This window comes from Triticum aestivum, chromosome 7D (genome assembly GCF_018294505.1).
Source record: "Triticum aestivum cultivar Chinese Spring chromosome 7D, IWGSC CS RefSeq v2.1, whole genome shotgun sequence".
NCBI classification, from domain to species: domain Eukaryota; kingdom Viridiplantae; phylum Streptophyta; class Magnoliopsida; order Poales; family Poaceae; genus Triticum; species Triticum aestivum.
The window spans coordinates 26081939-26101132 of NC_057814.1; the positions used below are offsets into that span (position 1 = coordinate 26081939).

At 43.5% G+C, this 19194-nt stretch overlaps 1 protein-coding gene across 1 annotated transcript; it reads right to left on the reverse strand.

Annotated features, from left to right (window-relative positions):
• Window positions 1–15397: 15397 nt before the first annotated feature.
• LOC123169060 (uncharacterized) lies at window positions 15398–17879 on the reverse strand. Its single transcript, XM_044586906.1, has one exon. The coding sequence runs from the start codon at window positions 17835–17837 to the stop codon at window positions 15459–15461; it is 2379 nt and encodes a 792-aa protein (XP_044442841.1). The 5' UTR covers window positions 17838–17879; the 3' UTR covers window positions 15398–15458.
• Window positions 17880–19194: the final 1315 nt, after the last annotated feature.

Genomic DNA, 19194 nt, shown 5'->3' on the forward strand with positions numbered 1-19194 from the left:
GAGTAATGCTTTAAGCAAGATGACATGATGTAGAGGGATAAATTCATTCAATATGATAAAAAACCCCATCTTGTTATCCTCGATAGCAACAATACAATACATGCCTTGCTGCCCCTACTGTCACTGGGAAAGGACACCGCAAGATTGAACCCAAAGCTAAGCACTTCTCCCGTTGCAAGAAAGATCAATCTAGTAGGCCAAACCAAACTGATAATTCGAAGAGACTTGCAAAGATAACCAACCATACATAAAAGAATTCAGAAGATTCAAATATTGTTCATAGATAAACTTGATCATAAACCCACAATTCATCGGTCTCAACAAACACATCGCAAAAGAAGATTACATCGAATAGATCTCCACAAGAGAGGGGAAGAACATTGTATTGAGATCCAAAAAGAGAGAGGAAGCCATCTAGCTAATAACTATGGACCCGAAGGTCTGAGGTAAACTACTCACACTTCATCGGAGAGGCTATGGTGTTGATGTAGAAGCCCTCCGTGATGGATGCCCCCTCCGGCGGAGCTCCGGAACAGGCCCCAAGATGGGATCTCATGGGTACAGAAGGTTGCGGCGGTGGAATTAGGTTTTTGGCTCCGTATCTGATCGTTTGGGGGTACGTAGGTATATATAGGAGGAAGGAGTACGTCGGTGGAGCAACGTGGGGCCCACGAGAGTGGAGGGCGCGCCTGGGGGGGTAGGCGCGCCCCCCTACCTCGTGGCTTCCTGGAAGCTTCCTTGACGTAGGGTCCAAGTCTCCTGGATCATGTTCGTTCCAAAAATCACGTTCCCGAAGGTTTCATTCCGTTTGGACTTCGTTTGATATTCTTTTTCTGCGAAACTCTGAAATAGGCAAAAACATCAATTCTGGGCTGGGCCTCCGGTTAATAGGTTAGTCCCAAAAATAATATAAAAGTGAATAATAAAGCCCAATAATGTCCAAAACAGAAGATAATATAGCATGGAGCAATCAAAAATTATAGATACGTTGGAGACGTATCAATGCCATGGTAAGATTTTTTTTTTAGTATTACTACATCTGTGCATCTTTTGCATAAATTCTTTTAAACCTTAACTACATTGCTAACTACGAAGTTATTACTATGTTTTTCAACAGAAAATCCCGAATGATTGTGTGCCTCATCTGATGTATACACATGGTCGCCTTGATGTTTTGAACATACGGCCAGGTCATCCTACGAATCTCACCTGTCCATATCAGATTTCTAAAAGAAGTGGAGACATGAAAATCAAAGAATGGAAAAATTCTAGGGATAGTCGTAAGGAGGTACTTGGAAGCAACATTGTGCGAAAGGCAAGACTTGAAGACAGGATAATCTCCATTCTCCATAATGGAGAGTCAGGGCCTATCTTGTTTTATGCTATTTTACCTAAGAGAAGGTAGTAGGTCCTAGTTAATAATACTCATGATCATGTGCTAAGAACAACTAAGTAGGATTGATTAGATGACTATTATGATGATGTGGTATCGAGTAGAAGTTGTATGATCGATGATGATGAGTATGACTTGTTATTATGATACCAATGATGAGTTATTTATTATTATGATCGATGATGCATGATGCTAAGTTGTTATATGAGCATGATTACTTATTATATATAACAGTCGGTGAAATGAACGTGGAGTAGATTCAAGTGGAGGCAACATGTGGTGCACTTCGAAATTACTACTAATCCAACTGGATTAGTAGTAATTTCGAAGTGCACCACATGTTGCCTCCACTTGAATCTACTCCACGTTCATTTCACCCATATGATGAAAGTAGTGTATATAAAACCACACAATGAAAATAAGTTGTATTTTTTAAAATACAGAAAAATTTAGCAGCAGCGCTTTTTAGAACAAGCGCTACTGCTACCTACAAATAGCATTAGCGCTGCCCAAAGGAGAGCGCTACTGCTACCTACAAATAGCAGTAGCGCTCCCTTTCCAGCGCTACTGCTACTAGTTAGCTGTAGCGCCTTAGTGGTAGCGCTGGAACCAGCGCTACTGCTATGCATATTTTAAGCGCCACTACTGAGCCTTTGCCCAGCTTAGCGCAGTTATTGCTCTGAGCGGGCAGCTGATAATTTCAGCTCTTCGATTTGCTTAAGCATTGTGGATAGCTGATCCAGTACGACTTCGATTTCAGCTCTTGCCATTGGATACAGCTAGCAGTGTGCGAAGACTGCCAGCATAGAGTTTGTATGTTAAGGAGTAGATGGCTTTAAGATTTACCAGCATATTTTGACCAAGATTAGAGCTCCTGGCACCTGTCATACATTCAAAATAAAAATCGCCACGTGAGTTAGCAGTCAAAGATTTCAAGTGGCCAAGCGAGTTACGGGGTTAAGAATTTCAAGTCGCCATGCAAGTTATTTTACATGATTGAAGGTTTTTACTTACCAAAGATGGCGGCTGTCATCTGAGAAATATGCCTTTTTAAGCAGACCAATTCTTCAGTTACCGGCTTCAGTTGGTTCTCGGCGTCTTCCGCACGTTTCAATAAGGCAGCCTTTTCAATTTCGAGGGTGGATCTTTTAGCATCAAAATTCACCTTTATTTTTTCAATATCTTCCAAGGAAGATTTCAATTTTAACTCAGCCTTGGCGCGTTCAGCCTGTTTAAATTCCAAGTTCTTCTTTAAGTCGGCCAGGTTTGACTGGCCCAGACTTAAAGCTTCCTGCAAATGGTTACAAATAAGAATATCATTCAAATGATTGCTAGGTTGATTAAGTCAGCATTGAGTAGAGATGGTATGGTGAAAGCATTCAAGTCCCAAAGAAATTGCAAGCAATGTCCTTGGCACTTGGCGCCTAATGTAAGTTGATCTTTTTAGTCTATGCTACTGAAGACCTAGCTCATCTCATAAAGATAAGCCGGCCCTTGGGGGCTACACTTTGAGTTATACAAAAAATTTCAAGCCTCAAACATACTCAACTTATTCCTATGTTTAAGACTTGGGGGCTACATATGGAGATATTACAGGAGAGAACGGAGTATACCTCATATTTCTTCCTCATCGTGTTTACTAGGCTGGTTTCCATATCCCGGCTTGTGGCCACACGGTTTAAGTAGCCCGCATGAAAATCTTCAACACTGGGGTCTTCATAATTGGGCAGATCAAGTTTGGACTTGCCCTTTTCCAATAAAGGCGACTCATCTTTGGCCGAGTGCTTGGCTAATACATTTGAGGTCTCTGGAATTTTTCTGACTCGCTCCAAGAATAGCAATCTCCTCATTTTCCTTCTCCGAAGGAATTTCTTCAGTAATCTTGAAAAGGCTTGAGGTAGCAATAGGACTCGGCGGGTTAAGATTATCCGTCAGGTTAGCATCAACATCATTGGCTTCAGAGGCCGTTAATTCAGTCTGCGGGGGCGGGTCATCTTGGCCATCATGATGGTCTTTAGTTTCTTTAATATTCGTATCAGGGGCTCCCAACGCTGGATCTGCTGGCTCGGGAATTTCGGGGGTCTTTCAAGAGCCGCCCACCTTTTGTTTCTTGCTTTTGGTTTTGGCCATGTGGTCAGAATAGAAGGCTAAGGAACATGTGACAAGTTTTAAGCTATCAATAAATACAAGTACTCATCCTGGACTAATAACGAAAGCAAGTAGCTGTGTTGAAGTAAAGCCGCCTGAAGACAGCGACGATTCCTGATAAATTGAATCTGACGGGTTGAGAAGCTGTCTGATAAGGCCTGCTTTGGGTAAAGCTAAAATTGGACTAGGTGGCACCTCGCTGGGACACTTGCGAGAAGGGTTGTGAGTTAACCCGGCCACCAGATCTTCAGAGCCGCCACTCTGAGTTTGGCTCTTTAACTCATGTTGAGTTTTCTTCAAAATAAAGTACGGGTCTAAGTGAGCGTCTGGATGAGAAAAGCTTACTTTCCGGGTGACACACCTTATCTTGTTTGAGGGCAAGGAGTCTGAGCCGGAGGAGATATAAATTACCTCAGCATCATCAGCACGGCTAGTCGCTGCCTCCTGAGAACAAGAGGCATCAGCTAAATCAATAAAGAGTCGGCCAAGAGAGTCAAGTTGTACCTCCGATTGGTCATCGGCATCAGCTGACTTGCCCACATCTACTGGATCAGTTACAACGACTGATTTATTATTTTTCTGCTTTGAGCCGCCTCTAGTCTTGGCCACAACAGTTTTCCTCTTCCTGTTCCAGAAAGTAGAGCCGGGTTGTGTAATGAAGAAGGTTTGACAAGTGAGACACAGAATAAAAGATATTTAAGCCGGACATAAATAGTACTTACAGCTGGGGCCGGGTTGAGTTTGAAGAATGATAACAGTCCAATCTTGTTACAGTTTTCTTGAGACTACCCGAGCAAATAGTTTACAGTTTGAACGATCTCCTCAGCAGTACAGTTATCAGAGCTATACCGTTGAGGATCATCTGACTCGCCTGAATACTCGCACATTAAGTCGGGCCGGCGGCTTAACAGAAAAAATTTCCACGAGACCCAGCAACGGGCTAAGTCAACTCCAGTTAACCCATTGGATAGCAAGGCTTTTACTTTTGGTTAATGCTGGAGCGCCTCGGTATGTTCATCTGGAAGAAGCTTGCTTGGCGGGTCAAAATTGATGGGGAGGCGATTAGCCCTATAACCCGGCAGAGGGCTCTCATTAGCTGGGGCAGTGTTCTTGCAATAAAACCAAGTTTTTATCCATCCTTTGGGGTGGCTTGGTATGGTAGCTATAGGAAAGCCACCGTCTTTGCATCTCTGGATTGAGACTCCGCCTAATTCTTGAGTCGGACCATTGGTACATTCAGTCTGGCGATTTATATAGAAGAACTGTTTGAAAAGAGCAACCGTGAGCTTTATTTGCAGATAAGCTTTACAGAAAATTTGTTAGTGGCAAATATTCGACACTGAATTTGGGCCTATATCTTGAGGATGGAGGTTGAAATAGTGCAAGATGTCTCGAAAGAACTTTGACCCGGGCGGTGTAAAGCCTCTGAGGATATGATCAGTAAAAACTATCACTTCTCCTTCGCCAGGGTTGGGGACATTTTCTACTTGGCTGACTCGCCAACCAATCTCTTCCTGAGTCGCCAAGAAACCTTGGCCTACATAATCCTTAAGGATTTCTTCAGTGACTTGGGAAGGACTCCAATTGCAGAGGCTGGTTTTTGTCATGATTAGCCGCCTAAAAACGATGGAAGTTGCAGAACTAGAATATGGTGGATTACTTGATAAGTAAGGATTCACGATCACCGTAAACGAAGGTAAGGCAGCATCAAGATAAGCCGCCCTAACGATGGCGGGTTAGTTTAAAGAGACTACTTCTGAAATATTGGCGAGTTACGGCTATATTGGTAAGCCGCCCAAGATGCAAGGGCGAGTTATCTATAAACTTCAAGATTGTTGAATTCTGCTAAGTATGGAACAAACAAGTTTCAAACAGGAACACTTATACTTACGGATCTATGGGCAGTTCAAAAAGGAAAAATAATTGCTAAACCTAAACAGTGGTGACGGAAGTACTAACGGGCTACCTATTGATTCTAAAGAAGGTACAGCTTATTCAACATGCAAGACGGACGTCAAGCCAACAGCCGCAGTGTTTCTATGGTGTTTTTTTTATCAAAAGCAAGTTCTACTCAAGATATGATGAACGAAGAAACGGATGAACGATGACAAACACCGCGAAATTAGGTGACCTAATGTGGATCTGACAAGGAAGGGGGGGGGTACTTGGCTGCGGTGGAAGAAACCAGAGGAACACCGCTGAGCTCCGGTGAAGACGGGGCGGCGCTGTGGTCACGAGCGAGATGGCTGGCGCAGGACGATGGGCGCGGCAGAGCTCCTACTGCGAAAGGTCTCGTGATAAAGAAGAAGAAGCGGAGGAGACGAGGTAAAAGGTAAAAGGAGGGACCCTCGGGCATATTTATGAGGAAAAGGCAACAGTAAATGGCTGGTGCGAGAATCGAGGAGGCACAATAAATTTTACAACAAAGGGATGCCTCGATTCTCGGAATGATAGATTTATACAGAGATTTGTTATAACGTCATGAAGGGTTTCCCGAAATCACGGAGGTGACATCATCTTTTTATTATGGCGGGTTATGAAGATTTTCAAGGTTGCCATTAAGATGCAAGAAGAGAAGACTCTCTAGATGGAAGGATTGAAGATTGACATGAATAAGTTCAAATCTATCTAAGGCCTAATGTCGGGATAAAACCCCGCGGTATAACCCGCCCTAACGGGGCCGGGTTAGATAATTGGCGACTTATAAAGCTGGGCCTCAGATAGGCTAAGACGACCAAGGTGCGACGCCAAAAGGGTGGGTCACAAGATGGGCCGGCTTAGGGTCAGGATCCAGAAGGCGGCCCAGAGGTGTTAGCCGCCATATAAAGAATTTTCTTATAAGGCAAGGTGATTTAGAGTATGACTCGGTCACGGGTCATAACCCGAACCGGACTCTTGTAAGCCGGAGGCCTCGACATGTATATAAAGGCGAGTCCCTGGCATAGTAGAGGACAAGCTACAATCAATCGATAACTAGGCCAAGCGAATCCGCTCCCTTATAATCGATACTCAAGCAATAGCAACAAGAGCAGGAGTAGGCTTTTAGCTCCGACGTGAGAGACTGAACCTGGGTAATCCCGTGTCTCTCGTCCCGCTCAACCCCGACAAGTTAATCACCGTCGCGATGGCCTCACGTCTAAATCCTCTCACAAGGACATTTGCCATGACAAAACCACGACATCATTTGTCTTACATACACGAGGAGTACACAAAAAGCTGCGTACAAGCATTACTCATACTAGTCGTCAACCCATGCATACGCACGGGCTAGCCTATTTTAGATATATCTGTATAAGTTGAACTCTTGTTAACAGTTTTGCGTGCAATAAAAAATTGTTGAAATTAAAATACAGAAATAATTAGAATACAATTTTACATAATTGCATCAAATAACATGTGTGAATTCATATTTGTTGCCATTTGATAGAAAGGTTATATTTCCCAATATAGTCCAGATCGGATAAAATATATGTAGGGTTTTCCAATTATGTTACACTAATACCGACTTGTCTTGTTATGGTTTTCGGGTTTGCTTTGTAGATCTTTACTCACACCATGAAAACATAGTACACAACAACTTGGCATATTCTTGTTCATTCGTATATTTGCTAACTGAGCCTCGGTAAACATAGTACATGACAACATGACAATAGTTATGTTTATATGTTTACCAATTGAGTCCCCGGGAGGTCAAAACTTATTCATTGAAAAACCAATTAGGTAACCTCCTCTAATCCAAAAAGGATCGATAAATTTCAATCACTGAAAATGTACTATCTTTTCCTTCCATTAATAGTGTAAGTCAAAATCCCATGTGCTTGCCAAAACTAAGTTGAACCTAGGGACACTAATGTACAATGATATTGCGAGGAAATCCCGAGTGTCTCGTCTGAGCTCGCTTCAAAAAGAAGGTGAAAGCGCATTCAGAAGATTTATAAAAAAAGTTCACATACATGTGTACTCCATAACTTTGAAACTTTATTGTAAAATCTTTTTATTTGTATATATTAACACAGGGAATTGAGATCATCCTTTGCTATCCACTACTATTTGTTATTTTCAGTCCACACATTTTTTGTGTAACCGGAAAATAAAAATATTTCATGGCCAAATTTTAGTATGGAAATTTGCAAGTAAGAAATCAGGATTTGCTCAAATTTAAAGGAGAGATTGTTTTCCTTTTTTTTGTTTGAGAGTACACCAAAAACGTGACATATTTTAATAGGAGATAGAAACAATTTACAGGAGACTTGCATGGGGTGCCTAATTTTTTTTCCAACGGCTTCTACGATCAAATCAAGGCACCATGCCAAGTTGTTCGAGTTTTTGATAATTCTCGCATTTTCCAAAGTTTTTTTTGGTGAAAACTGGGCAATAAATGGCCTGATGTGACACAACTTGCATATGATGTCGGAAATCCGTTCAAACCTGGCATGGGTGCCTACCATGTGCATGCCCACCTACTAGAAAAGGTTAGGGTCATTTCATGCATGCCAAAAATAGATCATGTTCAATAAAGAGTGTTCGGGTATGTGAGAAGGGTGTGTTTGAGAGCATGTTTTTTTGGCATACATCAAATGACCCCAATGTTTCCATTATCTTATATGACCAATTAAATGCCCTATGCCAAGTTGTTTTGGTTTTCAATAAATTTAGCATTTTCTCGAGTTTTCTTGGTCAAAAAGGCCGATAAATGGTCGGACATGTCGCAGCTTGCATGCGGTGTCGGAAATTGTTCAAAACTAGCATAGATGATTACCATGGGCATGCGCACCTGCCTGCAAAAGTTGGGGTCATTTAAAAAATGTTCAAAACTAGACCATGTTCAACGGAGGGTGCACCCAGATGGGCATGCGCATGTATACAACCATGCTAGGTTTGGCCTACCCGGACTTGAACATGGTGTTTTTTAACATTCCTGAAATGGTTCCAACTTTTGCAAGCCGGTGAGCATGCCCATGATAGACATCCATTCCAGTCCGAAGGGAAAATATATTTAAAATCATAATTTGAACATGTACTTAAAATTGTTATTTTGAGTTTTTAACAAAACTAATAAAATTAACAGAGATATAATTGAAAACCCTAAATGCTTTTTTAAAATCATTTCGTAAATATCTAAAGAAAAAATTCTATAAATCATTATTTTTAAAATTCACTTAAAACTTGTATTTCGGCACAACAAGGCGATGACATCGCTCCCGTCAGGAGCGTGTTGGGCTGGCCCAAGAGCTTGCGGATTTTAAATATATTCATGGATTTGAAATTTTTTGTAAAGTTCAAAAAATGAATCACTAAAAAAGATTGCAAGAAGGTGTTCCCGGTTTTGGGAACATCGGCTTACCAGCCACTTTTTCCGGTTTTGGGAACCTACTCGGGAGACGTGAACCGCACTTTTTCTTTTTCTTTTTTCTTTTTATCTTCTATCTTGTTTTATTTTTTTCTTTTTCGTATTCTTTCACTTTTGGGTTTTTCTGTTTATTTTTTCTATTTCTTATATATTGAAAATTTTCAGAATTCAAATTAGGTTCGTATTTTTCTGATTCTTTGTCGAATTCATTTTTTACTGTTTTTCAAAAAATGTTTGGATTGAAAATTTTGTCTGCTCTTTTTTGAAAAATATTCGTGTTTCGACTTTTTGAGCAAGTTAGAAAGAGATTATTTTTTAAAAAAAATTATGTACAATTTTTTTAAAATACTAATATGTGTATTTTATTAAAAAAGGAAAATAAAAACCCGGGAGAAAACCGTGCATAAAAAAGAAAGAAAAACCAGAGTGTAGGTGCTGTGTTTTTTTTCTTAGCGTTATTTATCTTGCACAAGAGGAAGAAAACAAGGTTAAAAGGCACATCAAATTATCTACCCCAGATGGATATGTGCCTACGCATTGTTCATGAGGACTGTAGTTCGAATCCCGGGTTGGACATCTATTTTTTGATTTTTATAAATCTTAAAAAAGAACTAATCGGGCTGAGCCCATGAGGGAGGGTTGTACGATGGGAATGGTACGAACCTACGGGGTACACCTTTTAGTGGATATACAATTCGTGAAATGGCCATACTACACTTTATACGTTTTGTGAGGAGGGGCTACCTTTCGGAGAAGAGGCGAACATGCAAAGCTCCAGCAGAGAGGAAGAAAAAGAAGAAGAGAGCATAGGCATGGCGTGCATGGGAGGGTTTTACACTCATGATATATAAGTGTTGCATTTAAAGTATTAGAAACACAGTGCAGACGCATCCTCTCACAACACGCACACAAAATCACCCATATGAACGCACGCAGACAAACCGTAGCTATCCCTATGGATACAACTGACATATTGGGTGTGCCCTGGTTGATTGGATTAACTAATACAAAGCAGGAGTACTGTCGATTCCTTGCTTATCTGCCATGCAATCCTTTCCATTTCAAAACTAAGAACATCAAAAGACAAGAAGTTGAGTCGGGAGTTGTAATGGCTTCGGTAAAGTTTGTTCCCTCCACGTGTCTTCCATTTTCTACTGGCTAGGAGGTACGTCCCTACTACGTGCTTACACGCACACACAGTCTTTTCTTTCCTCCCCATAGAAGAGGAACGAATTTTCATTCCAAAGTTTGATCAGTTTGGACTTGGGACGCGGGAGCTCTCACAGCTTTGTGCTGCTCGTGCGTCTTTTGTTTTCTATACTAGCATGTAGTACATCCGTATGTTTTCCCACACTCTCCTTTTCCATTTCCCCAAGAAGAGGACTAAGAATCAATGTCTTTGGAGTTAAAATATGGCAATTCAAGATTGCTTTATTTTAGAATACTAATTACTAAAGCACATTGCCATGCTTTGTACTTGTTTGCGTGACATGATTGGCCAGAGTTTTTGTGCCAAATACGCGGCATTGCCATGCTTTGTGCTTGTTTGCGTGACATGATTAGCCAGAGTTTTTGTGTCAAATGCGCGGCAACTACAAATTTTCGTGATCATCAAGTTTGTTTCCGCGCACTTCTGACAGGACTATGACATGTGGAGTATCGTGCTGAGAAAGTGCGGTCCGGGCACTAGGCAGGAATATCTTTAGTAAGAAAATGGTTTGAAGCAGCCTTCAGGACAGTTCAAAACACTAAGTTAGGTGAAAATTCGTGGAATCCAACCAAGACTTGGTTCAGCTCAAAGGTTAAAAAAATGTACAAAATGGGGGAGATAGATGGAAGCCCGGTTCTAGCCATACCCGTACAGTGAGACAAGTGGAAATCATTCGGTAGTGGTAATTCCATCTTTTATCAATGTGCAATTCCTCAACAATGATTGTCAATCGTGGGGCATTACAATTATTTTTTCCGTGAGCCGATTCAATGGTAGAGAGATGGTTTTATTGGCTCTACAAATGATCCATTGATTTCCCGCAAACAAAATTTGATTAATTGATAACATGAGCCAGTGAACCACAATTACAAGATACATCATTGCAGATGGTTCCAATATATCTAGGCAACTTACTTTGCTCTATATGAAAGGGAGTCTGCCATGGCCCTTATATTGCATAATGTTCCCATGTCCCTAGAAGATAATGAATACGGCCTCGACAATAGTATGTAGGCGTGCGTGTATCAATGGCTATACGAAATTCCATTTCCACGGTGTGAATAGACTTTTGAAGACGTGTTCCTGTAGGAACTTGAAAAAACTAGAAATACATGATGATCGATACCTTTGCCGATTTGCTACAAACCAGTCCACATTATTTCTTTGAAAGATTAACCAACTATTATCATGTGTTTTTATTAGAGCTATGTGCTCCGGGGAGCTATTTTACGAGGCACCTGTCGTCAATATCAAGATGTTGTGCGTGCTCGGTATCTCGAAGGAGCTCATAGGGATTGATAGTGAATCTTAAAGATCATTAAAAATAAAATCAATAAATTGCAATTTTATTTTTGAATTCATTTTTCCTAATTTTTAAATGGAGCTTCACCACGGGGTCAAAATGCACACAACAAATACATACTAGAATATGTTTTTTGGAAAACCCAGAATACAAAAAACCCTGGGAAAAAACAAAATACCAGGAAAAACCCAAAAAAACATGAGCAAACTGTGTAAAAGTGAAAATTTTAACTATGCAAGAATGCAAGATACACCCAACGGGACACCCAAATCCTAATTGGCGCCAAATATAGTGTACTCGGTACAGGGCGCACACACCCCCTACTATGTAGAATTAACTGGCTGCCGGCCCATGTATTCCCCCACCGGTGTCCGTCGTGAGTGGGATCATCCAAGCCCTGAATCCTATTTGGCACCGTTAGTGCCAAATAGAGTTTATTCGCTACATGGCACACACCCCACTGCTCACTATTAACTCGGCTGCCCGCCTATTTATTGCCCCAACCACTTTTGGGAACCTTCTCACCTAAAAAAAGTTTTTTATTTACCTTCTGTCTTTCTATTTTCTGTCTATCTCATTCTTCACATTTGTTGTATTTACCTAGAAATACATATATAGCTAGGCTCTTGCATGAGATCTCACTCCTCTTACTTTTTCCTAACTCTCTTTTCACATAGATAAAAGTGTCATGTAAGCATGCTATAAGTCCGCTATTGTACTTGCTCTTATAAGGGCATCTCTCCTTGTCCCTTGGATGAGGTGTTAGGATATAGTTATGCTACATGCACACCGAAAATATATCCAGCATGTGCGCTCGCGAATTTAGTCGCGAGATAGACTTAGCACTTTGGTTGCTTGGCGTGGCGACGTTCGATGTCTTGTCTTTCTTTATAAAATTCTCCTTTTAATTTTCGATTGTTGCCACACTTCAATGACACAGCAAGCACTTTGATTCCCAAGGTAAGAAACCCGTAGAAAATTTCCCAATACAGGGCGATCTCAAACGAATGCCTTTTTCCTTTTTAGATTGTTGCCACGCGTCAATGACACAACAATCACTTTGATTCCCGAGGTATGACCCAAAGCAAATAATGACAAATTCTTTGACCCCGATTTTGTAGAGATTGCACTATTCCACAATATGCAATAACAAGCATATAGTAGTGAACTTATACAATTATTATGATTCAAGTAGATCGCCTACCAAATGAATTCCATTTTAAGTTCTAACACAAAACTAAGTAGTGGCACATTATGGCAACGTCAAATACATTGCCACGTGCTGTTGGGGAACGTAGTAATAATTCAAAAATTCCTACGTGTCACCAAGATCAATCTAGGAGATGCTAGCAACGAGAGAGAGGGAGTGCATCTTCATACCCTTGAAGATCGCTAAGAGGAACCGTTACAAGAACGCGGTTGATGGAGTTGTACTCGCGGCGATTTAAATCGCGGTAGATCCGATCTAGCGCCGAACGGACGGCGTCTCCGCGTTCAACACACGTACAGCCCGGGGACGTCTCCTCCTTCTTGATCCAGCAAGGGGAGAGGAGAAGTTGAGAGAGAACTCCAGCAGCACGACGGCGAGGTGGCGATGGAGCTCGTGGTTCTCCGGCAGAGCTTCGCTAAGCACTGCGGAGGAGGAGGAGGTGTTGGAGAGGGGGAGGGCTGCGCCAGGGAAGGGGTGTGTCGCTGCCCTCTCTCTCCCTCACTATATATAGGGGGAAGGGGGGAGGAGGAGGCGCCCTAGGGTTTCCCTAGGGGAGGGGCAGCGGCCACAGGGGAAACCCTAGATGGGTTTGGGCGCCCCCACCCCTAGGAAACTTGCCCCCAAGCCGGGAGGGGTGGCTGCCCTAGGGGAGGCGCCCCCACCTCTCCACGTTACGTGAGATGGGGTGGGAGGGGTGCACAGCCCCTTAGTAGGCTGATGTGCCCCCTCCCCTTGGCCCATAAGGCCCCCCAACGCTTGTCGGGGCCTCCGAAACCCCTTTCGGACACGTTGGTCGTTACCTGGTACCCCCGGAATAATTCCGACTCCAATACCCTTCGTCCAATATATCGATCTTCACCTCCGGACCATTCTGGAGTTCCTCGTTGCGTCCGGGATCTTATCTGGGACTCTGAACAACCTTCGGTAACCACATACTATTTCCCATAACAACTCTAGCGTCACCGAACCTTAAGTGTGTAGACCCTACGGGTTCGGGAACCATGCAGACATGACCGAGGCACCTCTCCGGCCAATAACCAATAGCGGGATCTGGATACCCATATTGGCTCCCACATGTTCCACGCTGATCTCATCGGATGAACCACAATGTCGGGGATTCAATCAATCCCGTATACAATTCCCTTTGTCCATCGGTATGTTACTTGCCCGAGATTCGATCGTCGGTATCCCTATACCTTGTTCAATCTCGTTACCGGCAAGTCTCTTTACTCGTTTCGTAAGGCATGATCCCGTGGCTAACTCATTAGTCTCATTGAGCTCATTATGATGATGCATTACCGAGTGGGCCCAGAGATACCTCTCCATCACACGGAGTGACAAATCCCAGTCTCGATTCGTGCCAACCCAACAGACACTTTCGTAGATACCTGTAGTGCACCTTTATAGTCACCCAGTTACGTTGTGACGTATGATACACCCAAAGCATTCCTACGGCATCCCGGAGTTGCACAATCTCATGGTCTAAGGAAACGATACTTGACATTAGAAAAGCTCTAGCAAACGAACTACGCGATCTTGTGCTATGCTTAGGATTGGGTCTTGTCCATCACATCATTCTCCTAATGATGTGATCCCGTTATTAACGACATCCAATGTCCATGGTCAGGAAACCACAACCATCTGTTGATCAACGAGCTAGTCAACTAGAGGCTCACTAGGGACATGTTGTGGTCTATGTATTCACACATGTATTACGGTTTCCGGTCAATACAATTATAGCATGAACAATAGACAATTATCATGAACAAGGAAATATAATAATAACCATTTTATTATTGCCTCTAGGGCATATTTCCAACACGTGCAGCAATATTATAGAAAAATCCGCCGGACCAAACAAACCATCTAAGGTTGGATAAGCAAAGACATTTTTTTATTAAAATATATAATCAATCGAGGATTTTGGTATTGCCCTAAAGGTAAAAAAACTCAGAAAATGGTGACCAAAATTGTAGCTGATTTTATATAACTTTCACTATTCCCAAAAATGCAAGAACAAGAATATAGTATTTTAACTTCGATAGTAATAATCATATTACTATTCAAGTAGATCATGTGCAAAAATGAAATCTATTTTAAGTTCCTGAAACACAATAAGTAGTGTTACAAGATTGCAACATTAAATAAGTTATCGGATGCAAAAATATTGGAGAAAATCCAACCCTAAAATGACTAAGAATTAATAAACAAGGACATGATAATAATAATAATAATAATAATAATAATAATAATAATAATAATTAGAAGAAAGATAAAAAATTATTCCAATGTAGAATGAATAAATTCATTGAGATAAACAAAAAGAAGAAAGAAAATGAAGGAAAAATCAAAGCAAATGATGATCAATCTTTCAATAATTTTTCATCTAACTTGCATTAATTGTTCCACAATATAAATATTAAAATAAACATATAGCGGTGTAAATTTGAGACAATAATATGATTTGTACATAGACCAGAGACCACATAAAAAGCAAGAACACACAAAGCACGCACACACATCAAGAACACAAAAGACCACCCACATGCGCGCGCAGGCTGAGGCACACACGCACACTTCAAACCACTGGCCGCCCGAAATGGTTGCAATCTTCAAACCACTTTGCCGTAGGATGACGTGTCAAGGAAAGGGTCCAAGTCTGCCTACGCGTTGAATCGACCGACACTATAAAAATTTCCAGGTGGTGCCTGATTAATTGCAAAACCGGCAAAACTATTATATAAGAGAATTTTAGTCAAACTTCAAAACATGAGTGTCTTACATATATAAATAGACCTGAGAGTACACATAATGATGTGCATATGAAGATATGTATAGGTAGGCCTATACACAAGGACGTACTCCCTCCTCGACATCCTCGCCAACCGGCATGACAACCAACGATGTCGACGGTGGGCGGGTTACACCGGTGTGCGTGGCCAAGGCCCAAAGCAAGGTGATGAGCTCGCCACCTAGCACTAGCGCCTCCTCGTGCCATTTCACGTGCTCATCGCCGCTGGATGGGGCAACATACACAATCAGCTCAACCCAAAGGTCGGCAAGCAGTTTCCAAACGGCCCCATAGTCTCCATTGGCCTCTACCACCAACACGTTTCCAAGCACTATCCCCTTCTGGACCATAGTCATGGTGTTGTCCCAGCAGTCGGAGCGCAGCTTATCCTGGTTCGTCGCCATCATCTTCGTGTACCGCGCGTTCTCCGACCCTAAGTGGTAGTTCCAACTCCCGAGCGCCTCCTTGAGACCGGTCTTCATGTCCTCGTACACGCGCTCTGTGCACTCCCGGTCATCCGGTAGCAGCTCCGGGTGGAAGACCACGAGGTAAGAACAATACTTGGACAGTTTTGTCGCCACCGCCCTATGGTGATCCGTCGGCGAGGTCCCTCCTTTGCGATGTCCTGGATACGTCATCTCCAATAGGCTGGTGGCAATGTGCCAGGTGATGATGACCTCTGCGACACTTTGAGTATCGCAGAACCATGACAAGCGTGAGTACCGTTGCATGGAGTATAGTACGTATCTTCCGTTGCTAAGGGGGGCCGGGAAACCATCGCGGCCGTATGCCGCCGAGCGGAAGCGTTCCATTATGGACCTCTTTGCTTGCGTTGGTAGAGACGTGGTGGGCAGAGTCATGGAGAGCCAGCTAACCCTCAGCACGGAGAACTGCTTGAGGGTGACACGGCTAGGGTGGCTCAGCTTGCTACTGATCCAGGCGATGCGGCGGAGAGTGCCACGGTAGGTCTTACTCTCCTGCCAGCGTCGCCTTGCGGTGTATGTGCAGAGCAGCGACACCATGAACCAGTTGGAGAACACAAACACCATGTACTCCCACACCTCCTCGTAGACGAAAGCGATGAACAGGAGGTAGGTGATGGAGATGTCGATGATGGCGAAGAAGGCCGCCGGTTTCCGGAGAAAGTTCTTCCATAGGCACTTGGTGAGCGTGAATATGCCCGACGATATGGCGTAGTTGTCGTCCCCGACGCTGTGAAACGCCAAGAGCATGTCGCCGTTGCCGGCGAGGGCGATGGTCATGAAGCAAAGGACCAACACCACCACTGGGAAGGTGATGTAGTTGATCACAAAGAAGTAGGGGCTGGCCAGCACCACCGGGTGGACCGAGTGGTAGTACTCACTCACGAAGCTGATCTCGTCCTTGAGCACCTGGAATAGTGCCACCCCTGGGTCCACGTCGCCGTCGCTGACTCTGCACAGGCCTTGGAAGATGAGGTCCCGGCAGTGGTCGGTTTCTTGCTTGGTCATGGCCGGCAGGAGCTCGAACCTAGGCCGCAGCAGCTTGAAGAGCGCGAAGGAGAGGCTTAGCCTCTGGAGCCTTTTAAGCCTCGGTTTCTTCTCCTGCTCAACGAGTTCCCATATTTTCCCGACGGTGACGATGTGGTCGCCATCGTCGTACGTGGTGTTGAGCCTGTCGAGGTCGAGCTCGTAGCCATGCGGGCCGGGCTTCAGCATAAGGTTCTCTTCTCCCATGACGACGTACTTGCACATCTTCATCCTCTGCAACGGAGAGAGGTCCTGGTCCTGGACGGCGGTGCCGCCATGCCGCGGGTCCTTGACCATTTCAGCCATGTAGGAGGAGAGGAGGCGAGCGTTCTTGCCGTAGGCCAAGGAACGCTTCCCTATCTCGGTGAAGGCCACCCTCTGCACGAACTTGGCGGCGCAGAGCAGCCAGAGCGTGCCGAAGACGGCCACCCGGCCGGCCACCTTGAGGTTGAAGAAGGCGAGGTAGCCCAGCCAGGCGACGGCGTTGGCATGTGTGATGATGTTAGAGTAGCCCTGCTGCATGCCGGCGGTGACCAGGATGGCCTCCACCTTCTTGCGGAGGAGCTCGACGAGAAGCATCCAGGTGAGGATGAGGCGAGCCCGCACCGGGAGGTCGGCGCCACCGTCAGGGGTGTTTTTGGCCTCGGAGAAGAGGTAGGACATGACGGGGAGGAAGAGGTTGAGGGCGGAGTTGAGAACGGCGCGGGCGGTGGGGTTGAGGACGGCGCTGGTGTTGGAGACGCGGCTGAAGAGGTTGAGGTTGAAGAAGACGGCGGCGAGGACGAGCATGAAGACGGAGGTGGCCACCACGGAGGACTCGTTGCTCTTGTTGGAGTAGGAGGAGGTCAGGTTCTGGACGTAGTGGTCGATGCTGCTGGGGCACGTCGTCAACAGTAAACCACGAGTGTCGTTCATGTACCCCATGGTCGGTGGCTTAGCTACTTGAGGTACATTTGCATGAATGGATTAGGGTGGTCTGGCTCAGATATATACCTGTTGGAAGGGTATAACAGGCGATCGATCAAGCTCAACCGAAGAGGAAGAAGAAGAAGAAGAAGAAGAAGAAGACAGCATCAGCATGGCGTACGATGGAGGGTTTTGCACTCATCATCATTAGTAGTTAGTTATAAGCTAAGATTGCTTTACTTACTATAAACAAGTGCACAAATTGATGTGCTTAGCTGATGTGCTTCCACATCAATAACTACTACTACTTGATATGCTTTAGATACAGGTGGCGTCACTTCAACGCATTCATGTGCCTCGTGCTTGGATTAACCAAGTACAAAGGTAGGTGTCTCAATGCCTTGCTTCTCCTTCATGCAACCCCTACCTTCAAAAAATAACAGCATCAAAAGACAGGAAGTTGTGCTTTCTCGAAGTTAATATTTTTCTCCTAGTTGTCTTTCGTTTTCTACTGGCTACGAGGTACATCCCACTAGTATTTGTCTACACGCACAGACCCTTTTTTTTGGGAAGTTAGAGCAAGGTCACTTCATCAGACTAAAAGAACACTCGAATACATGAGCCTATGTGTTTCTGTCTTTTATTTGTATGTAAATTAAGTTCGATGGTCCTATTTTTGTGCCCTGAAAGAAAATAGTGCTCTAAAAAGCAATTGTTTGATTCTCCAAAATTGTATTTTTCATATTATAAGCGAGCTTGAGTGGTTCTTTAGTATCATGATAATGTACGTTTACACAACGGGCAGCTACAAGTAGATGCTTGATTCTTTACACATTTTCCAAACATTCAAAATCCTATATAGATAAATAGTTGATCGCTTACTTATAGTTCTCCAAACATGCAACTATGCAAACTCAACATGCCCCATGGATAGGAAAAGACGTACATTAAGGGCACCGCTAGGGATCAGACTACTGATACCTGCTTCCTATCAGACCAGTCAGATGCCATAGGATCAAAAGTAAAGGCCCCGCTGGCTGATTTGTTTCCTTCGTTAACAGCCTACATTTACCACGTCCACAAAAATCGCTACTCCACAGCCTACAGTTTGTTTCCAAAAACTGCTTCCGGTAATGATGTAAAATCCCAGCTTTTGTGGAAACAGTTTTCCTAAACAAATATTATTTGTCGCAATTAAATCCAACAGTTTGTTACGTTTCAAATTTGTGATGGAAGCATAATATGTGTACCATGAAAATATTCTTCTTGATGCTAGGAAGTATCATTTTCTGGTGTAATGGAACCGGTCATTCGCATGATAGTAATTTGGCACGGAGGTTGTATGTGTTAGGAAATTACAATTGTATTGTGTTAG